General features: G+C 38.4%; 1 protein-coding gene across 2 annotated transcripts in view; it reads left to right on the forward strand.

The window, feature by feature from the left end:
- SCFD2 (sec1 family domain containing 2) overlaps positions 1–24,329 on the forward strand; it is a 1,435,497-nt gene that overhangs the window by 135,668 nt on the left and 1,275,500 nt on the right. For both annotated transcript variants that reach the window (XM_053703972.1, XM_053703973.1), the window contains exon 3: positions 8,769–8,896. In XM_053703972.1, the coding sequence (XP_053559947.1) occupies positions 8,769–8,896 (128 nt within the window). The remainder of the gene's footprint in view (positions 1–8,768; positions 8,897–24,329) is intronic.

Raw genomic sequence — 24,329 nt, forward strand, 5'->3', positions numbered from 1 at the left:
TCCTCCTGGTGGCAAGGTGTTGTTTTTTCCAACAGTAAGGAATGAAGTCGTGGACTCTCCCTGCCAGGAAGGAAAGGAATTTATCTGGTAAGCATAAATTATGTTTTTCTTGATTCAGAGTATGCACTTTTAAATAACTTTCAAAGTTACTTCTATTTCATTTTGTTTTCTTCTCTTGGTAACCTTTATTTAAAAGCATACCTAGGAAGGCTCAGGTGTGCAGCAGTGCACCACTGTGAACTACCTGCTGATTGGTGGCTGCACATATATGCCACTTGTCATTTTCTCACCAGCTGTGTACAGCTAGCTCCCAGTAGTGCATTTCTGCTCCTTTAACAAAGGATACCAAGTGAATAAAGCAAAAAAATAATAGAAGTAAATTGGAAAGTTGTTTAAAAGTGTATGCTCTATCTGAATCATGAAATAAAATTTCTAGGTTTCATACCCCTTTAAGTATAAGCCACTACCTAATGTTTTTTTATTAAACCAATTAAGCAGAATGTTTTATATCCCTTTAAATCTAAACAGTCTAACTGCATCTAAAAATAGCTAAAATACAGTAGAGAACATAATTATTTGTATGGATTAAAAGTGCTCTGGTGCTTCATATTTAACTGATTATAGCCTGCTGTATCTATATAAGATCACTGCTGTGCTGGCTCACAGCCACAAGTTAATGGCAGGTGTACTGCTTCTTTTGGCTTTGTTCAGTGAAAGATAAATTATGCTTTGACTAAGCAGAAGCTTATTTTGCCTTGGCCTGTTCTTGTGTCTGGCTGTTTCTCTTTCTCAGGCTAAAATAGGTAACACTGCATCAATTTACCATGTGACATTTCTCAGGCGTTGTTTTAAAACTGCACTTTGATATAATAATTCAAAATAACACTTAGAAATCTGACCAGAAGTACTAGTAGTTTATGGAATCTACTCCAGTGCCTTTAGTTTTCAGTTTTAAATTACAGAAAAAGTAGGCAAAATAATCAATGAAAGTGCATTGCAAAGTTTTTTTAATTATGTGTAAGTCTAGTCAAAATTAAAATGTTATGATTCAGATAGGGCATATACCGTATTGTTCCGAGTATAGGCCGCTCCTGATTATAAGCCGCACATCCCGAGTATAGGCCGCATCCCTGATTTAAAGACTTACATCAGGGGAAATACTCGGAAGAATACGGTAATTTTAAACAATTTTCCTATTTACTTTATCATCAAATTTCCTTTGTACTCTTAGTATTCTTTGTTGAAAGATAGACATAGGTAGATGCCTATGCTAATTTCTAAACCCTTGAAAGCCACATTTTACCTCATTGCATTTTAACACTTTTTACAGATAGACAGTTCTGGTTCATGTGTATCATCTAGATAACATTGTGCTCACTCCCATGGAGTTACCTAGGAGTCAGCACTGATTGGCTAAAATGCAAGTTTGTCAAAAGAAATGAAATAAGGGACCAGTATGCAAAGGCTTAGATACAAGGTAATCACAGAGATAAAAATTATATTACTCATAGAAAGCTCCAAAGCATGGATAGCACTCGATTCCGACCTACTCAGATCCCCCTCACCAGAATCTCTCTGCTGGCTCCCCAAACACAAGCGCACGCCTCCATGTACTTCTTCCCCACTGTACAGGCACATTTTTAACACATGGGACTATCTGCTCAAAACGAACCCAGCCCTCTCTACTTTGTTCGCCCCACTTGCACCGGTTTTTCCTAACATTGAATGTATGGGAGGGTATGAGACACATAAGAAAGAACACACAACCCACGAACTCCTAGACTCAGTACCCATTTCTAAGCTACTAGACCAAGGCAAACTGAAAAATCGTGCTAACATGCAGCACATTTTATTTGGCACCTTTTCAACCTGGCTTAAATACTCACAACTCCATCATTTCATCCATACATCCCCACATAAGAAAGAATTACTCAGACCTACAACCGCAGGGACGTGCAGTCATAGGTGGCAGGTGAGGCACTGCCGCACCTGCCATTTGGGGTAAAAATTTAATTTTAATGGAAAAAAAAATCCCTGTATATTGCGCAATAGAGAGAGGCATCATAGGGTTCGTCTTTCTCTCTATTGCGCAATCTTGTAGCATGCTTTGCTACCAGTAGCCGATCTGCTGAGCCACCCGGTGGTTTGTGCTGCAGCGCGGCTAAAAAACTTCATATGCATCTCTAATGCGGCCTCTTAGCCAATGTGAGCTGGTAATGTATGTTCTACTGGTGATTGACATCACCAGGAGAACTTGACCAGTGATGTTTGGCTCTCCCTGCACAGTGGGCATGCGCAAAACAGCGAAGAGGTCCAACAGCTGCTGCCTGGCTTTTTTTTCTTCTTAGCTCACCGCCATTTTAGCGCCTGTCTCACATCTCAGCTCCTCCCTGCTAGTCCCTGCGTGCGGTGTTGAACAAATATGCCTTTCAGGCATGATAATAAGGGGCTCCCTCTCAATAGCGAAATCTCTGATACACAACGTCCAATCCGTATCCCTCCCTTCCTACGCTAACCAATGGCACAGAGAGTCAGGTACTGATTTAGACACTAAACAATGGAAAAACATTTTTCAAAATATGCGCAAATCCTCCACATCTCCCAAAATCCTTGAGCTCAATTTTAAGGTTCTTCTTCGTTGGTACCTGACTCTGATAAGGCTCAGGAAAATATACCCAACCTCCTCAGCATTTTGTTGGAGAGGATGCAATACACTAGGAAATATGACCCATATGTGGTGGCAAATCCGCAAACTAACCACTTTCTGGCAAAGTGTTGAAAGCACTCTTCAAACACTTGCTGAGCAAAACTTTGAATTAACCCCCTCAATTGTGCTACTAAACGAGATCCCGCCACTAAAATGCAAAATTAGAGCAACATTGTTGAGAATATGTATTAACAGTGCAAAATTATTAATAGCCCTACATTGGAAGTCACAACAAATACCAACGCTAAATATGTGGCTCAATAAAACAGATGAACTTATATCTCTTGAAGAATATGGTTACTATAAAAGAAATAAAATCCACATTTTTTAACGATATTAAGTTCCATTGGGAATCTCTTTATTTCTCATTCAGAACCCCAAACACATACCATTACCCGCAGGCTACCTCACTCACTACCTCAACCACATAGAGCATGGTTGTTTACAGGAGACCTTTTGACCGAATCCAACATACTCGACCTTGCCAGCTCGTTTCTAAACCTGCCCTAAGTATCCTTATCTGCGATAACTTCCCTTTTACTACCTTTCCTCTCCAAGTTACTTTCCTACCCTCCCTCTTCCTTTATCAATTTCAAAGAGCATTTCGAAAATATTTATTAATAATGTTACAATTGTATAGACCATTTAAGGAGGTAATGGACTTGGGCGAGCTGATGGAAACCATTACAATGCCCAACCACCGACTACTATCCACATATTAAGACCTAAAGAACTGATTGTCGCCACCACAAATGCATAGACATACTGATACTATTGCATCATATGTAACAAGCACCCTCCATGTCCACTCTTAACTTTCCATGCCTCGCCCAAATACACCTCTATGTTTATTCTCCACATGTAATACCAATTGTACAATGTACTATGTTATCTGTAAACTATGCTCCGGAAAATAATAAAAATATATTATATAAAAAAAAAGTAAATTACTATAACCGTGTTGGTTATGCAAAACTGAGGAATGAGTAGTAAAGGGATTATATATCTTGTTAAACAATAACATTTTTTTAGTATACTGACCCTTTAAACATTTATGTGAAATTTAAATGTTGAGTTTAACGTGCCTTTAACTTAGATAAGTTTATTGGTTGCCACATCCTTGAGATACCCTCCAACAATATCATGGCAAATGGACTTGCTGCAGCAGTTTGGTTGTTGAATGCCAGAATATTTATACTGTCAACAGGTGTCAAAGTAACAGTAAGAAAAAGAAAAAAAAAAACATAATTTATGTAAGAACTTACCTGATAAATTAATTTCTTTCATATTGGCAAAAGTCCATGAGCTAGTGACATATGGGATATACAATCCTACCAGGAGGGGCAAAGTTTCCCAAACCTCAAGATGCCTATAAATACACCCCTCACCACATCCACAATTCAGTTTAACAAATAGCCAAGTAGTGGGTGATAAAATAAGGAGTAAACAAGCATACAAAAAGAGAAACTGGGAATATAATTGTGCTTTTATACAAAAATCATAACCACCAAAAAAAAAGGGTGGGCCTCATGGACTCTTGCCAATATGAAAGAAATTAATTTATCAGGTAAGTTATTACATAGATTATGTTTTCTTTCATGCAATTAGCAAGAGTGCATGAGCTAGTGACGTATGGGATAGAAATACCCAAGATGTGGAAAGACCACAAAAAAATAAGTCTTTCTCATAAATTTCACATACATTTCAAGAAAAAAAACTTAAATCATAAGCAGAAGAATCAAACTTACACAGCTGCCTGAATAACTTTTCTACCAAAGACTGCTTCAGAATTAGCAAATACATCAAAATGGTAAAATTTAGTAAATGTATGCAAAGAAGACCAAGTTGCTGCTTTGCAAAAATGATCAACAAAAGCTTCATTCTTAAAAGCCCAAGAAGTGGCAACTCATCTAGTAGAATGAACTGTAATTCACCAAGTCAGAGAGAGTTGAGTGTTGGGATCTAAGAATATCAATTGTGATATCCAAGTATAGTCTCTGCACCATTGATTCAGAATGCAAAGCTGCAGAGGTCTCCTATGAAAACGAGCAAAGGGGATCGCATCCGATGCTGCAGTCAGGAGACCTAAAACTTCTATGCACATAGCCACTGAAGGGAATGATCGAGACTGAAGTTTTAAACAGGTTCAAACCAACTTCAAATGTCTCTTGTCTGTTAGATTCATTGTCCATGACTCTGTCTTTATCTGGAAATTTAAAAAGGTGACCCTTGTCTGAGGAATAAACAAACTCTTTGGTAAATTGATCCTCCAACCATGTCTTTGAAGAAACAACACAAGTTGATTTGTGTGAGATTCGGCTAAATGAAAAGATTGAGCCAGTACCAAGATATAGTCCAAATAAGGAAATACCACAATACCCTGCTCTCTGATTACAGATAGAAGGGCACCGAGAACCTTCAAAAAGAGTCTTGGAGCTGCCGCTAGGCCAAATGGAAGAGCAACAAATTGGTAATGCTTGTCTAGAAAAGAGAATCTCCGAAACCAATAATGGTCTGGATGAATCGGAATGTGAAGGTATGCATCCTGTAAGTTTATTGAGGACATGTAATGACCTTGCTGAACAAAAGGCAGATAGTCCTTATAGTCACCATCTTGAAAGTTGGGGCCCTTACAAATTGATTCAAAAACTTCAGATCCAGAACTGGTCTGAATTAATTTTCCTTTTTCAGGACAATGAATAGATTTGAATAAAAACCCAGACCCTGTTCCAGAAGTGGAACTAGTACAATTACTCCTGAAAGCTCTAGATCTGAAACACACTTCAGAAAGACCTGAGCTTTCACAGGATTTGTTGGAATGTGAGAGCGAAAAAATCTTCTCACAGGAGGTCTTATTCTGAAACCGATTTGATACCCCTGAGAAACAATATTCTGAATCCAATGATTCTGAATGAAACCTGCCCAAATGTCTTGAAATAATTTCAATCTGCCCCCCACCAGTATAACTGGATTGAGGGTCGCACCTTCATGTAGACTTGGGGGCTGGCTTTGGTTTCTTATAAGGCTTGGATTTATTCCAACTAGAAGATGGCTTCCAATTGGAGCCAGAATTCTTAGGGAAAGGAGTAGTTTTCTGTTCTCTATTCTGATGAAAGGAATGAAACCTATTAGAAGCTTTAGATTTACCCTTAGACTTTTTATCCTGGGGCAAAAAAACTCCCTTCCCCCCAGTAATAGTGGAAATAATAGAATCCACCTGGGAACCAAATAAATTATTACCCTGGAATGATAGAGATAGCAACCTAGATTTAGATACCATGTCAGCATTCCATGATTTGAGCCATAAAGCTCTTCTAGCTAAAATAGCCAAAGACATAGATTTAACATCAATCTTTATGATATCAAAATTAGCATCATTATAAAATGATTAGCATGTTGAAGCAAATGAACAATGCTATGCAAATCAGAATCTTTTTCCCGTTGTGCTAAGCTATCCAACCAAAAAATTGATGCAGCCGCTAATTCAGCCATAGAAATGGTAGGTCTGAGAATATAGCCAGAATGTAAATAAGCTTTCCTTAGATAAGATTCAATTTTCCTATCTAATGGATCCTTAAAAGAAGTACTATCTTCCATAGGAATAGTAGTACGTTTAGCAAGAGTAGAAATAGCCCCATCAACTTTAGGGACTTTTTTCCAAAACTCTAATTTAGCCACTGGCAAAGGATACAGCTTTTTAAACCTTGAAGAAGGAACAAAAGAAGTACCAAGCTTAGACCATTCCTTAGCAATCACATCAGAAATAGCACCAGGAACAGGAAAAACCTCAGAAATAGTCACAGGAGGTTTATAGACAGAATTTAAACGTTTACTGGATTTATTATAGAGGGCCAGACTCCTCAATAGCCAAAGTTATCAAAACTTCTTTTAACAACGAACGAATATACTCAATCTTAAAAAGATAAGATGATTTATCAGTGTCAATGTCTGAAGTAGGATCTTCTGAGTCAGAGAGATCCTCATCAGAGGTGGATATATCAGTATATTGTCGGTCATTACAAATTTTATCAGTAGTATGACAAGTTTTAAAAGACCTTTTACGTTTATTTGAAGGCGGAATAGCAGACACTGGGGCATATATATCATGCTCCGTATGGAGCTTGATGCCCCGTGTTTCTGGCGAGCCTGCAGGCTCGCCAGAAACAGCACTTATGAAGCAGCGGTCACAAAGACCGCTGCTCCATAACCTGTCCGCCTGCTCTGAGCAGGTGGACAGACATCGCCAGAAATCAACCCGATCGAGTACGATCGGGTTGATTGACACCCCCATTGGCCGCAAGTCTGCAGGGGGGGCGTTGCACCAGCAGCTCTTGTGAGCTGCTGGTGCAATGCTTTCAGCGAAGTCTGGTGAACCTGATCCGCACTGTCGGATCAGGTCCGCCAGACTTTGATAACTTGGGGCCATAGCCTTCTGTATCGCATCAGCAATATAATTTTTCATATCAACAGGGATATCATGTACTTTAGATGTTGAAGGAACAACAGATACTGTACTAGCACTAATAGAAACCTTTTCTGCATGCAAAAGCTTATCATGACAACTGTTACATACTACAGCTGGAGATATAATCCCCACTAGCTTACAACAGATAAACTTTGCTTAGGTAGAACTGTGTTCATGCAGCATGGTTTCTACAGCAGCTTCTGAGACAGGATCAGATTGAGACATCTTGTAAAATGTAAAAGAAAAAATACTGAATAGTACTGAAAACTATCAGCAGAGGTAATGGTATATAATAGTATATTGTCGATCTGAAAAGGGAGGTAGGAGATGAATCCCGACCGATAACAGAGAACCCTTGAAAAGATTTCCCGCAAGGGAAACCATAAAAAATCAATAGGCGATACTCTTTTCACATCCCTCTGACAAACACTGTACTCTGAGAGGAATTGGGCTTCAGAATGCTTACAGGCGCTTATCATAGAAGAAAACAAAAAAATCAAGCACAAACTTAATTCACCACCTCCATAGCAGGCAAAGTTTGTCAAACTGAATTGTGGCTGTGGTGAGGGGTGAATTTATAGACATTTTGAGGTTTGGGAAACTTTGCCCATCCTGATAGGATTGTATATCCCATACGTCACTAGCTCATGGACTCTTGCCAATTACATAAAAGAAAAACACACACACACACACACATATATATATATATACAAATAAAAATACCCATTCTTACTTTTAAATTCATTGTGATTCACAAAAATGCCTCTAACTCAGCTATTGCTGTTATTTCATTCTCCGCTCTTTCTGTTATAACAGTTCCAAGTATCTTATTGTGAAGCTTATTTGTAGAGGTGTTTTTCAGTCATCTGAGTTTATAATATGCCTAACCTTATTCAAGGAATATGACAGATAACTTAGTCTATGAGAATTTACTGCTGGAAGGGAAGGTTATACTATTTAAAGGGGCATAAACCCTTTTTTTCTACTTTATCCTTTTGCACAGCACTAGATGTCAGCACTGTTTCCTGCCATGTAGTGCTCTGGACTCCTACTAGGTTTCTCTTCAACTAAAAATACCATGGAAACTAAAAAAAATTGATCATAGAAGTGGAAACTTTTTTTTTTTTTAATTGTATGTTGTGTCTGAATAACAAAATAAATGTTTCGGGTTTCATTTACTTTTAATGTTGTGTTAATCTTAATAGATAATTGCATTAGGTTAAATGTTATAGGTAAAGTTTTCCACCAATTCCTACTGCACAACTTTTTCATGGTTTCCATTTATTTATTCTTCTCTTATTCATTAAAATCTAAACCAGCCTGAGGAATAATGTATACACTTTTACATGTCACATTGAGGCCCTTCAGATATTTCTTAGAGCTTTTAATTAAATTTTATAGTTTGTTCTCCAGCTGTGGCCCAGATGAATTCTTGTGAAAATAAATTGAGTATAGGATATTCAGTGTGTGACTATACGGCTAGGTTTTTGTGTGCTACTTTTATTACTAGCACAATAACTTGTAATAAGAGACACACACCAGAAAGAGGTTCTTTTTTTGAGTTATAAATTGTTTATATATATTTTTTTTTTCTAGTGACTCTGCTGCCAAAGCCCTCTGGGAGTCCATATTGAACATGAAGCAGAAGGAAGCAGTGATGGAAGTCAGGAGACATCTAGTGGAAGCAGCTAGTAGGGAGAAATTGCCCATTAAGATGAGTATGGGTGAGTAGAGTTATTCTGCATCTAATGTAATGTCTAGTGATGCATCACACACAGTGTAAGAATGAATAAAACACAGCTCATGGTATAGTGATTCTCATATGTTTGATTCCCCATTCTGCATTATTCAGCATGTTTCATTTTAACATTTTGCAATGTTTTTCCTTATAATAAAATCATAGGAAAACAAATTATTTTAATTCAAGAGTTGTCAATCAAATGAGAAATAGCAGTGACATTATTGGTTTCTGCACTTGTTCATGGAAACTTGAGACTTAAAGGGACATGAAACCCAAACATTTTCTTTCGTGATTCAGATAGAGAATACAATTTTAAACAACTTTCCAATTTACTTCTATTATTTAATTTGCTTCCTTCTCCTGTTATAATTTGCTGAAAGGTTTATCTAGGCAAGTTCATGAGCATCAGAGAAACTAGGTTCTAGCTGTTGATTGGTGACTGCATATATATATTGAATGTGATTGGCTCACCCATGTGTTCAGTTAGAAACTAGTAGTGCATTGCTGCTCCTTCAACAAATGATACTAAGAGAGCGAAACAGATTAGATAATAGAAGTAAATTAGAAAGTTGTTTAAAATTGTATTCTCTATCTAAATCATGAAAGATTTTTTTTGGATTTCATGTACCTTTAAACTCTCTGCCCCTTTATTACACTACATGCCCCCATCTTACCCATGAGCTTTTCATTTAATAGAGTTAGAATTTCTTTCATGTAATTAACAAGAGTCCATGAGCTAGTGACGTATGGGATATACATTCCTACCAGGAGGGGCAAAGTTTCCCAAACCTTAAAATGCCTATAAATACACCCCTCACCACACCCACAAATCAGTTTTACAAACTTTGCCTCCAAGGGAGGTGGTGAAGTAAGTTTGTGCTAGATTCTACGTTGATATGCGCTCCGCAGCAAGTTGGAGCCCGGTTTTCCTCTCAGCGTGCAGTGAATGTCAGAGGGATGTGAGGAGAGTATTGCCTATTGAATGCAGTGATCTCCTTCTACGGGGTCTATTTCATAAGGTTCTCTGTTATCGGTCGTAGAGATTCATCTCTTACCTCCCTTTTCAGATCGACGATATACTCTTATATTTACCATTTCCTCTACTGATTCTCGTTTCAGTACTGGTTTGGCTTTCTACAAACATGTAGATGAGTGTCCTGGGGTAAGTAAGTCTTATTTTCTGTGACACTCTAAGCTATGGTTGGGCACTTTATTTATAAAGTTCTAAATATATGTATTCAAACATTTATTTGCCTTGACTCAGAATGTTCAACTTTCCTTATTTCCAGACAGTCAGTTTCATATTTGGGATTATGCATTGAATTATCATATTTTTCTTACCTCAAAAATTTGACTTTTTCCCTGTGGGCTGTTAGGCTCGCGGGGGCTGAAAATGCTTCATTTTATTGCGTCATTCTTGGCGCGGATTTTTTTGGCGCAAAAATTCATTTCCGTTTCCGGCGTCATACGTGTCGCCGGAAGTTGCGTCATTTTTTTGACGTTATTTTGCGCCAAAAATGTCGGCGTTCCGGATGTGGCGTCATTTTTGGCGCCAAAAGCATTTAGGCGCCAAATAATGTGGGCGTCTTATTTGGCGCCAAAAAATATGGGCGTCGCTTTTGTCTCCACATTATTTCAGAATCATTTTTCATTTGCTTCTGGTTGCTAGAAGCTTGATGTTTGGCATTTTTTCCCATTCCTGAAACTGTCTTATAAGGAATTTGATCTATTTTGCTTTATATGTTGTTTTTTCTCTTACATATTGCAAGATGTCTCACGTTGCATCTGAGCCAGAAGATACTACAGGAAAACCTCTGCCTGCTGGATCTACCAAAGCTAAGTGTATCTGCTGTAAACTTTTGGTAGCTATTCCTCCAGCTGTTGTTTGTATTAAATGTCATGACAAACTTGTTAATGCAGATAATATTTCCTTTAGTGATGTACCATTGCCTGTTGCAGTTCCCTCAACATCTAAGGTGCAGAATGTTCCTGATAACATAAGAGATTTTGTTTCTGAATCCATAAAGAAGGCTTTGTCTGTTATTTCTCCTTCTAGTAAACGTAAAAAGTCTTTTAAATCTTCTCTCTCTACAGATGAATTTTTAAATGAACACCATCATTCTGATTCTTTGGACTCTTCTGGTTCAGAGGATTCTGTCTCAGAGATTGATGCTGATAAATCTTCATATTTATTTAAGATGGAATTTATTCGCTCTTTACTTAAAGAAGTACTAATTGCTTTAGAAATAGAGGATTCTAGTCCTCTTGATACTAATTCTATACGTTTGGATAAGGTTTTTAAAGCTCCTGCGGTTATTCCAGAAGTCTTTCCTGTTCCTAATGCTATTTCTGCAGTAATTGCTAAGGAATGGGATAGATTGGGTAATTCATTTACTCCTTCTAAACGTTTTAAGCAATTATATCCTGTTCCGCCTGACAGATTAGAATTTTGGGACAAAATCCCTAAAGTTGATGGGGCTATTTCTACCCTTGCTAAACGTACTACCATTCCTACATCAGATGGTACCTCGTTTAAGGATCCTTTAGATAGAAAAATTGAATCTTTTCTAAGAAAAGCTTATCTATGTTCAGGTAATCTTCTTAGACCTGCTATATCATTGGCTGATGTTGCTGCAGCTTCAACTTTTTGGTTGGAAACTCTAGCGCAACAAGTAACAAATCGTGATTCTCATGATATTATTATTCTTCTCCAGCATGCTAATAATTTCATCTGTGATGCCATTTTTGATATTATTAGAGTTGATGTTAGATTTATGTCTCTGGCTATCTTAGCCAGAAGAGCTTTATGGCTTAAGACTTGGAATGCTGATATGGCTTCTAAATCAACTCTACTTTCCATTTCTTTCCAGGGAAACAAATTATTTGGTTCTCAGTTGGATTCTATTATTTCAACTGTTACTGGTGGGAAAGGAACTTTTTTACCACAGGATAAAAAGTCTAAAGGTAAAAACAGGGCTAACAATCGTTTTCGTTCCTTTCGTTTCAACAAAGAACAAAAGCCTGATCCTTCGTCCTCAGGAGCAGTTTCAGTTTGGAAACCATCTCCAGTCTGGAATAAATCCAAGCCTGCTAGAAAGGCAAAGCCTGCTTCTAAGTTCACATGAAGGTACGGCCCTCATTCCAGTTCAGCTGGTAGGGGGCAGGTTATGTTTTTTCAAAGAAATTTGGATCAGTTCTGTTCACAATCTTTGGATTCAGAACATTGTTTCAGAAGGGTACAGAATTGGTTTCAAGATGAGACCTCCTGCAAAGAGATTTTTTCTTTCCCATGTCCCAGTAAATCCAGTGAAAGCTCAAGCATTTCTGAATTGTGTTTCAGATCTAGAGTTGGCTGGAGTAATTATGCCAGTTCCAGTTCCGGAACAGGGGATGGGGTTTTATTCAAATCTCTTCATTGTACCAAAGAAGGAGAATTCCTTCAGACCAGTTCTGGATCTAAAATTATTGAATCGTTATGTAAGGATACCAACGTTCAAGATGGTAACTGTAAGGACTATATTGCCTTTTGTTCAGCAAGGGAATTATATGTCCACAATAGATTTACAGGATGCATATCTGCATATTCCGATTCATCCAGATCATTATCAGTTCCTGAGATTCTCTTTTCTAGACAAGCATTACCAATTTGTGGCTCTACCGTTTGGCCTTGCTACAGCTCCAAGAATTTTCACAAAGATTCTCGGTGCCCTTCTGTCTGTAATCAGAGAACAGGGTATTGTGGTATTTCCTTATTTGGACGATATCTTGGTACTTGCTCCGTCTTTACATTTAGCAGAGTCTCATACGAATCGACTTGTGTTGTTTCTTCAAGATCATGGTTGGAGGATCAATTTACCAAAAAGTTCTTTGATTCCTCAAACAAGGGTAACCTTTCTGGGTTTCCAGATAGATTCAGTGTCCATGACTTTGTCTTTAACAGACAAGAGACGTCTAAAATTGATTACAGCCTGTCGAAAACTTCAGTCTCAATCATTCCCTTCGGTAGCCTTATGCATGGAAATTCTAGGTCTTATGACTGCTGCATCGGACGCGATCCCCTTTGCTCGTTTTCACATGCGACCTCTTCAGCTCTGTATGCTGAACCAATGGTGCAGGGATTACACGAAGATATATCAATTAATATCTTTAAAATCGATTGTTCGGCACTCTCTAACGTGGTGGACAGATCACCATCGTTTAATTCAGGGGGCTTCTTTTGTTCTTCCGACCTGGACTATAATTTCAACAGATGCAAGTCTCACAGGTTGGGGAGCTGTGTGGGGATCTCTGACGGCACAAGGAGTTTGGGAATCTCAGGAGGTGAGATTACCGATCAATATCTTGGAACTCCGTGCAGTTTTCAGAGCTCTTCAGTTTTGGCCTCTTCTGAAGAGAGAATCGTTCATTTGTTTTCAGACAGACAATGTCACAACTGTGGCATACATCAATCATCAAGGAGGGACTCACAGTCCTCTGGCTATGAAAGAAGTATCTCGAATTTTGGTTTGGGCGGAATCCAGCTCCTGTCTAATCTCTGCGGTTCATATCCCAGGTGTAGACAATTGGGAAGCGGATTATCTCAGTCGCCAAACGTTGCATCCGGGCGAATGGTCTCTTCACCCAGAGGTATTTCTTCAGATTGTTCAAATGTGGGGGCTCCCAGAGATAGATCTGATGGCCTCTCATCTAAACAAGAAACTTCCCAGGTATCTGTCCAGATCCCGGGATCCTCAGGCGGAGGCAGTGGATGCATTATCACTTCCTTGGAAGTATCATCCTGCCTATATCTTTCCGCCTCTAGTTCTTCTTCCAAGAGTAATCTCCAAGATTCTGAGGGAATGCTCGTTTGTTCTGCTAATAGCTCCGGCATGGCCTCACAGGTTTTGGTATGCGGATCTTGTCCGGATGGCATCTTGCCAGCCATGGACTCTTCCGTTAAGACCAGACCTTCTGTCACAAGGTCCTTTTTTCCATCCGGATCTGAAATCCTTAAATTTAAAGGTATGGAGATTGAACGCTTGATTCTTGGTCATAGAGGTTTCTCTGACTCCGTGATTAATACTATGTTACAGGCTCGTAAATCTGTATCTCGAGAGATATATTATAGAGTCTGGAAGACTTATATTTCATGGTGTCTTTCTCATCATTTTTCTTGGCATTCTTTTAGAATACCGAGAATTTTACAATTTCTTCAGGATGGTTTGGATAAGGGTTTGTCCGCAAGTTCTTTGAAAGGACAAATCTCTGCTCTTTCTGTTCTTTTTCACAGAAAGATTGCTATTCTTCCTGATATTCATTGTTTTGTACAAGCTTTGGTTCGTATAAAACCTGTCATTCAGTCAATTTCTCCTCCATGGAGTTTGAATTTGGTTTTGGGAGCTCTTCAAGCTCCTCCGTTTGAACCTATGCATTCATTGGACATTAAATTACTTTCTTGGAAAGTTTTGTTCCTTTTGGCCATCTCTTCTGCTAGAAGAGTTTCTGAATTATCTGCTCTTTCGTGTGAGTCTCCTTTTCTGATTTTTCATCAGGATAAGGCGGTGTTGCGAACTTCTTTTGAATTTTTACCTAAAGTTGTGAATTCCAACAACATTAGTAGAGAAATTGTGGTTCCTTCATTATGTCCTAATCCTAAGAATTCTAAGGAGAAATCATTGCATTCTTTGGATGTTGTTAGAGCTTTGAAATATTATGTTGAAGCTACGAAATCTTTCCGTAAGACTTCTAGTCTATTTGTTATCTTTTCCGGTTCTAGGAAAGGCCAGAAAGCTTCTGCCATTTCTTTGGCATCTTGGTTGAAATCTTTAATTCATCTTGCCTATGTTGAGTCGGGTAAAATTCCGCCTCAAAGAATTACAGCTCATTCTACTAGGTCAGTTTCTACTTCCTGGGCGTTTAGGAATGAAGCTTCGGTTGACCAGATCTGCAAAGCAGCAACTTGGTCCTCTTTGCATACTTTTACTAAATTCTACCATTTTGATGTATTTTCTTCTTCTGAAGCAGTTTTTGGTAGAAAAGTTCTTCAGGCAGCGGTTTCAGTTTGAATCTTCTGCTTATGTTTTTTGTTAAACTTTTATTTGGGTGTGGATTATTTTCAGCAGGAATTGGCTGTCTTTATTTTATCCCTCCCTCTCTAGTGACTCTTGTGTGGAAAGATCCACATCTTGGGTAGTCATTATCCCATACGTCACTAGCTCATGGACTCTTGTTAATTACATGAAAGAAAACATAATTTATGTAAGAACTTACCTGATAAATTCATTTCTTTCATATTAACAAGAGTCCATGAGGCCCACCCTTTTTTGTGGTGGTTATGATTTTTTTGTATAAAGCACAATTATTCCAATTCCTTATTTTATATGCTTCGCACTTTTTCTTATCACCCCACTTCTTGGCTATTCGTTAAACTGATTTGTGGGTGTGGTGAGGGGTGTATTTATAGGCATTTTAAGGTTTGGGAAACTTTGCCCCTCCTGGTAGGAATGTATATCCCATACGTCACTAGCTCATGGACTCTTGTTAATATGAAAGAAATGAATTTATCAGGTAAGTTCTTACATAAATTATGTTTTTTCTGTGTTTGCCAATAAACCTTTTGCAGTATGCCTACAATATAGTGACATGTTCTAAGGGCTAAGTGTGGTGCAGTGTTGTGTATTCATTTAAAAACCTTTCTGTCCAAAGTCTATTATTTCGAAAATAACATTAAATTTGACATTTTTAAAAGGGACAGTATACACAAATTTTTTTATACCACAGTTGTGCAGAAAGAGGATAATTTTTTACTTCATTTATTTTACTTCATTGCTTTTTCCAGGGCGGGTGTGCACTACATTTATGTGAATGGTGCGATTGAGCAGGCTGTGAATAAAGAACATCCCTGTGACACATTTAAAAAAAAAAAAAAATGCCATGCCATGAATGAGGGCTTTGGGGGTATCAATAAAGCACTTTGTAGATCATCAAAATAAATATATCTTTATTTTTATAAGGTGAGGAGATCAGTGAAGTAAACAATTGCGCACATGTAGTATAATAAATTTAGCATTTACTGTCCCTTTAAGTGATATGCCTTTCTTGAGGCTGTGCTAATGGTGATGAAATTAGATATCTCATGATAGAAACATTTTTGCAATGCTCATGTATTAGCAAAAATGCTGCTTGTTAAAATCTATCACTAAAATAGTTCTATTTTATTAATATTTGCCACGTAACAGGTGAGCAGCGTATATAAAACACTACACCTGCTTGGAGACCTGGCGATCTCCTGTGTCTGATATATGAAAAATATTTCTGTTTTTTTAGCATTATCGGTTTACTAGTAGAATGTCAACATGACGTTTATATTCTGACAATTGTCCTGATATGGAGTGAAAGCGTGTGTGACATAACACAACATATGTTTTTTTTATCAATGCAGCCTCCACTTCCTCTGCAGTTTGGTGCACATATAGGAAACTAAGAGGCAAATGACAATTGCAGTGTTTTTTTTTCTTTGTTGTGTTACCTGGACACAACAACCAGCATTAATAACTAATACACGTACAATTCCCAAATCCAGAATTAGTCTGAAATCCTGATTTCTTTTTTATGACACGATGAGTCCACGGATCATCTTAATTACTAATGGAATATTCACCTCCTGGTCAGCAGGAGGTGGCAAAGAGCACCACAGCAGAGCTGTTAAATAGCTCCTCCCTTCCCTCCCACTCCAGTCATTCTCTTTGCCTACGTTAGTGATAGGAAGTGGTAAAGTGAGGTGTTAGAAAAGATTCTTCAATCAAGAGTTTATTATTTTTAAAGTAGTGCAAGATTGTGCTGCTTTGTTTTAGGGTGTAGCCGTAATTCATATCAGTCTCTTCAGTAGAGCTTTGGTGGCTTTAGAGCAATGGGAACTTGTGGGACATAATTCTCACTGCGCCTCCCATATATTGATGCTGCCGTGCCTCTGGAAAACCTTAGAGATTCTAACTCAGGACTTTCTCTTCATTCACAGGTACACGTGAGGGATAGGACCTCTCAAACCTGGAATCTGCCTTGCTGCCAGGCAGCATATGAGGTAAGTGCTGACTTTTTTTCTGGGGGAAATGGAAGCTCTCAGAAATAAAGGAGACACTTTATTTACTTTGTACATGGGACAAGCCTCATTATTACTCTTATAGTCTCCCCTTAGGCATAGGGGACATTTGGGCAGCGTTGCAGCAGGCACTGGGGCTTAAAGAAAATGGAGTCTCAGAAATAAAGGAGACACTTTATTTACTTTGTACATGGGACAAGCCTCATTATTAATCTCATAGTCTCCCTTTAGGCATAGGGGACATTTGGGGCAGCATTGCAGCAAACACTGGGGCTTAATTTTTTAATATCGGTGGTTCCACATCTCCCAGCGGGTTTGTAACTTTAGAGCCAACCGGGAGATTTACTTAGCCACGCCCACGATGGGCGTAGAGTAATTATGCGCCCTTTTTACTCTGTTTCAGGGTAACTTGCTTCTATGTATGCGCATATCATTGCTGCGCATTTTCTCCTAGAGAGACTTACTGCGTAGCTACTCCGAAGATCATCTGTGCAAAGAATCATAGTTTCACTTGATTCCTGCTCAGAGGAAATAGGCACCTCAGCAGAAGTGCTGCTGAGGAGTAGGGGTGTTTATATGTTCATTTCTAAGCCTATTATTTCCAATAATACTCAGACGTTTTTCACAGTAAAAAAGTTACAGTTTTATTATTTAAAGAAACCGTAACGTTTTTAATTTTTTTCTGCATTTTTAATAAAAATGTATCTTTGGATGATTGTTTCAGTTTAATGTTAGATAAGGTCCTAGAGGTCTTACAAGTGTCACTTGCTCAATATGATTTAATACCAATGTGGAACCACCTATCCTTTTATGTTCCTCACGTATTGAGGGAATTTTAAGCTACAGGGATAAGTTTTGTTCTGAGCCAGCATTTTCTAATGAAGATGCTGTTCAGGAATCTAATTGCAATGCTTAATATATAATGCAGTTTTGTTCCTAAACGTCCCAGAGTTTACCGCCCTTACATGCAGTGCCCTGCGCTTCCTCTCTAGCTCCCGCTGGAGTTACTTTAAAAGACATTGCTTCTCTCATGTCTTCTGCAGTCTCAGATGCGTTGTCTGCTTTCCCAATGTTGCAGGAAAAACGTAAGAGAAAAATCAGACATTCAGTAAGCGAGGTTTTTGACGCAGTTGTTGCTATTTCAGATGTCCCCTCACAGAAGCCTGAGGAAGAGGATAATGTAGTAGCATCTGAAGGTGACATTTCAGATTCTGACAGTGTAATGCCTCTTGCTGATACTGAAGTTGTATCCTTCAAGTTTAAGCTAGAACACCTCCGTCTGTTACTTAAGGAGGTTTTAGCTATTCTGGACGACAGCGACTCCATGGTCTTTGTTAACCCCAAGAAATCCAGTAAGCTGAACAAATATTTTGAGGTACTTTCCTAGATAGAGGTTTTTCCGTTTTTCCGGTACCAGACCGAGCTTCTGAGATCATCGCTAAGGAGTGGGAGAGACCGGGTATACCTTTTTCTCCATCTCCTATATTTAAGAAGAAATTTCCCATAGCCGACTCGGTTAAGGAGGCTTGGCAAACAGTTCCCAAGGTGGAAGGAGCTGTTTCCACCTTAGCTAAGCGAACTACTATACCCATATAGGATAGTTGTGCTTTCAAGATCCTATGGATAAAAAATTAGATCGGTTACTTAAAAAGATGTATGTACACCAGGGCTTACAATGGCAGCCAGCTGTGTGCATTGCTACCGTCTCTAGTGCGGCGGCATATTGGTTTAATGCGTTGTCTGAGGTTATCAGGACAAAAACTTCCCTGGATGAAATCCAGGAGAGGATACAGCTATTAAATTAACTAATTCCTTTATAACAGATGCTTCCCTTCAAGTTATCAAACTGGGAGCAAAGATTTCAGGTTTCTCTATTCTAGCTCGCAGAACATTAGGGTTAAAACCTTTGTCTGCGGATGTGTCCTCTAGGTCTAGGCTTTTAGCAATTCCTTACAAGGGAAGACCTTGTTTGGACCTGGCTTGACGGAGATTATCTCTGATTTCACGGGAGGTAAGGGTCATCTTCTCCCTCAGGATAAGAGAAACAAACAAAAAGGATGACAGAGTATTTTCGTTCATTTCGAGTTTTCAAGGGAAATTCTTCCTCTTCCGCCTCCAAGCAGGAACAGTCTATACCTTCATGGAGACCCAATCAGTCTTGGAATAAGGGAAAACAATCCAAGAAGTCTGCTGTTGAACCAAAGACAGCATGAAGGGCCTGCCCCTCATCCTGAATCGGATCTTGCAGGGGGCAGACTTTTCTTCTTCGCTCAGGCTTGGGTTCAAGATGTTCAGGATCCCCGGGCAGTAGAAATAGTGTCCCAGGGATACAAACTAGAGAAGCGTTCTTACACTGTGTAGGAGAACTCTCCGACCTGGGAGTGATGTTTCCTGTTCTGATACGGGAACAGGGTCTGGATTTTATTCAAATCTGTTTGTGGTTCCCAAAAAAAGTGGAAACTTTCAGGCCAATTTTAGATCTTAAGAGTCTAAACAAATTTCTTAAAGTACTGTCCTTCATGATGGAGACTATTCGTTCCATTCTCCCTTTGATTCAAGAGGGTTAGTTTATGACAACAGTGGATTTAAAGGACGCATACCTGAATGTTCCCATTTACAGGGATCATCACTAGTTTCTAAGGTTTGCTTTTCTTGTCAAACACTTCCAATTTGTGGCTCTTCCTTTTGGTCTTGCCACAGCTCATAGGATTTTCACAAAGGTTCTGGGATCGCTGTTAGCGGTGCTTCGGTTATGGGACATTGCAGTGGCACCCTATCTGGATGACATCCAGTCCAGGCGCCATCCTTACAACAAACTAGATCCACACATGGACATTATGTTATCCTTCCTGCGATCTCACGGGTGGAAGGTAAAATTGGAAAAGAGTTCCTTAGTCCCTAATACAAAAGTAATTTTCTAGGGAATTATAATAGATTCCCTATCAATGAGAATTTTTCTGACAGAAGTCAGGAAATCAAAGATTATCGATACTTGTCTAGCGCTTCAGTCCATTACTCGGCCATCGGTGGCCCAGTGCAATGGATCGGAGATTATGCAGATTTGTCTCCTCGAATACTACTGGAGCAGGAGACACAGGATTCTCTTTAATGGTGGTTGTCCTGGATCATTTTTCCCAAGGAACCTGGTTTCAAGACCATCTTGGGTGATTGTGACAACAGACACCAGCCTTCTAGGGTGGGGAGCAGTCTGGGGTTCCCTAAAGGCTCAGGGAGCTTGGACTCAGTCAGAGTCTGTTCTTCCTATAAACATCCTGGATCTGAGAGCGATCTTCAACGCTCTTCCAGCCTGGCCTCAGCTTCGGTCCAGTCTATCAGGTTCCAGTTGGACAACATACCTCCATCCGGAAGTGTTCTCCAGCCTGATTTTCAAGTGAGATCAGCCGGAATTAGATCTCATGGCATCTCGACAGAATGCCAAGCTCCTGTGATACAGGTCGAGGTCCAGGGAACCCCAGGCGGATCCGATGGAGGCTCTGGCGGTTCCTTGGACCTTCAGTCTAGCATACCTCTTTCCTTTGACAATATCCAGAAACTCTCTGATGGAGCTGTATATGCAACATGCCCGTGCTTAACCCTTGAAATTAGCACAATTTACGATAACCAAAATCACTACCTGTTTCAAAAAGCTGCAGGTGTGTGTTATCAAACAACAAACAGTTCAAATGTAGGGGTATATATGCATAAAGTTTTTGGTTGACAGAAAAAAACCTGTATCGATGATAAGTCATAAGTAATGTAAATTTTCACCACTTGTTATCCAGTTTCAGCATAATAGCTATTACAGGTTTCTTCATAGAAAGCAATCTTCTTCATAGAAAACATTTAGCCCATCCAGTTTGTGTTAATAAAACTTAGCTTTTATTTAAAAACTTGAAAAACAAAAGTGTACAGACCTGGATTATGTTCTATTAGTTGTACCTTGTACAGTAATAAATACCTCCGACCCTCAGTGATGCGTTGGGCGTTAATTCATTCTTTTTTTTTTTTAATAATGGAGTCTAGGGACAGTTATAAATCTCATCATTAGACAACTAGTACGCTAGTGACAATGGCGTCACTGCAGTATTTGTAAGAGGCGCCTAGGAGCAAATATAAACTACTGGAAAATATGATTAATATAACAATAAACAAATATATCAAAATGTACAATATAATATCAGTAAACCAGTGTATAAAGGTATACAGACTAATAGTCCAATTGGTGGTGGACAATGATGTAACAGTCCTGTTAATGCAATCCCAGATGGTCTCAAATGATGTGCATCCAAAGCAGTAGGCCGCTCCTCCGGGGTGTCGTGCCGCGACACAGATAAGGATAATCTAAATAAATCAAAATAGAGGGCGCCACATAGTGCAGATCATATATAACTTCAAAACAGATACAAGAAGAGCAGAAGAATCCTACTCACAAGATGTAAGGCACTGATGTGCAATACCAGCAGTCCGGAACCGCCCGTCGTCCAGTAGACCAATTGATGGTGTCACAACAGGGGATCCTCGTCTCACCAGGGAGAGTCCAGAGATACCACAAGGGGGAGCCTGTACAGCAGTGGTCGGCCTAGCAGGTTCAAGGGCCCTCCACTTAGAAGTGTAAAGAATGTAAAATCTAAGGCTCCAAGATGGTGTAGAAATTCCAGGGTCAAGAAAATGATAGGTCGGCAGCAAATAGAAAGTAAAAAAGACTTAAAAATGTATTGTTGGGGATAAAAACAACAACAACGCGTTTCTCAGTGTAACACACTGTTTCATCAGGCTATACAAAACAAACTCTCAGCTGCCATATTTAAAACCATAAAGAACCAATCAGAACTCAGAAAAAATTGCACACCCCTAATGGATAATACCAAAATATATATAGCGGAGGTGAAGAGTTGACAGAGATGAATAATTGATATATTAGCACAAAACATTAATATATAAACAATTGATAAGCACTGATCTCTTTCCAAGGACAACAGATCCCTAATTTTGTATATAAAGATATGAACTAAAAAATGTAAAAGTGCAATAAAATACTATAATACAAAGTAAATCCACCTATGACACGCTAGCAGTGGTATATTCCATTGCTAACAGAAAATCTGACAAACGTTTATATTAAAAACAAGTCAATCATACTACATTAAGAAATATTTAATTGTCACTATTAGGCTGTTAGCACCAAATTAAGGGAGAGAATTGATAATAGAAACGATTGGGTTTAAAGAGTTATTGAATATATAAAAGTTTAATGCAAAAGATATATCCTGTTGTGATGTCAGAGGGAAGGGGGCGTGGTCAGTCGCGCAGAGTGTAATATATGAATTGAAAGTAATCAAACGGCAAGCAAGTGCCACAGAATGAACAATTGGTCTTAGACAGATCATTATAGTAAAAAGAATAAGAAGACATTAAAACAATCATAATGTAATGTGTGATCGTACATCGTTGTTATGACAACGGGGGTGTGAGAATCTGAATTGACATGAAGTGATGTCAGTGTTTTTGGGGCGTGTTTAATCACGTAAACAAAATAACTATATAGAGTATCATCATAATTATCAAATACATCAAAAGCATCATAAGCAGAGGTGATGCCTGTTAACTGATTAGCTTTCTTTCTTTTGTGCGAGGGTGATCACTATCAATGGGACCAAAGAAAAAACACTTTTATTGTAAGACCAAGGGGGAGGGGGGAAAAGGTGAATCGTCACACTATGTGCCAGAAACCCTAATAGATTAAATTGAAAGGATAACCACAATGTGGATAAATATTCGAGTGGGATAGGGGAGACTAATGTATATATCCCATAATCATTGGCAGGTCAGTGTCCGTGATACTATGTGGGTGGTGCTCATAGAAACAGGGGTGTGTGTGAATCCACCAATGGGCAGACAATGTATACCTAATAGTGAGAGCTGCAACCAATGGCTGCAGTTTCTAATCGTATTATAAGGAAAAGAAAAGAAAAAACGGAATAAGATGTATAATGGCATGTATATAAATATAAAATAAAAATATAATGAAAAATGGAATAAAAAATATATGTATGTCACTAGATGCAATTACAAACTAAGTGATGGGGATAAGACAAAATCTTTGACTAGACGGAATATCAGTGGATAAGGGTATAAATATATATATATATATATATATATATATATATATATATATATATATATATATATATATATATATATATATATATACAGGTGGCCCTCGGTTTACGCCGGTTCAATTTGCGCCGTTTCAGAATAACAACCTTTTTTTTTCAGTCATGTGACTACTATTGAAAAGCTTTTGGAAAGCAATGCACTAATTAAAATAGCCAGTAGGTGGAGCTGTCCGATTGTTTTGCAGCAAAGTTATGCAATTTAACAGCCTTAAAATGATCTGTGTACACAGAGCAGACATTAGCTATCGAGCAAAATTTAGCAGGCACTTCCCTATTATCTTCCTGTCCAGCAGCTTGAGATGAGGGTGCCTAACTGCTTATTAATCACTGCAGATTGAAATGCATAGAATAGGTGCAGACCCAATATCATCTAACATGCTAACAATGCAGAGAACTGTTTGCAGAAAAATGCAAGTAAAAAAACGTTTTTGTTCATTAAACTTAGTTTGATGATGATGCAGTCTGTTGTGTAATTATTTTATTAGGTGATGTTTAGCAAATGTTTTTGTTCATTAAACTTAGTTTGATTATGATGCAGTCTGTTGTGTGATTATTTTATTAGGTGCTGTTAGCAAATGTTTTTGTTCATTAAACTTAGTTTGATGATGATACAATCTATATTTTTAGGTTTATAATGCTGTTTAGCATTTAAAGTCTTCATTTCAAAGCTTTAAAAATAATGTATTAGGTGTTACTTATGACAATTTTTAGAGGGGCCTGGAACCTAACTCCCTCACTTCCCCTTGACTTACATTATAAACTGGGTTTCAATTTACAACGGTTTCAATTTACAACCATACCTCCTGGAACCTAACCCCGGCGTAAACTGAGGGCTACCTGTATATATATAGAGGGATATACATGAGAGGTATGATTGCCCCATTAAACACATGTAGCATATATATACTTGATGCTAAGGACAATTATCATACCATGGGGAAACTAGTGGAGCAGGGTAAAATTATTATTAATCCACCAATAGACAGACAATGTATACTTAATAGTGAGAGCTGCAACCAATGGCTGCAGTTCCTAATCGTGTTATAAGGAAATGAAAAGGAGAAACGAAATCAGATGTATAGTAGCATGTATATAAAATTTAAATAAAATAAAAATATAATAATGGAATAAAAAATATATATGTATGTCACTAGATACAATTA

This window comes from Bombina bombina, chromosome 2, assembly GCF_027579735.1.
Source record: "Bombina bombina isolate aBomBom1 chromosome 2, aBomBom1.pri, whole genome shotgun sequence".
Lineage (NCBI taxonomy): Eukaryota > Metazoa > Chordata > Amphibia > Anura > Bombinatoridae > Bombina > Bombina bombina.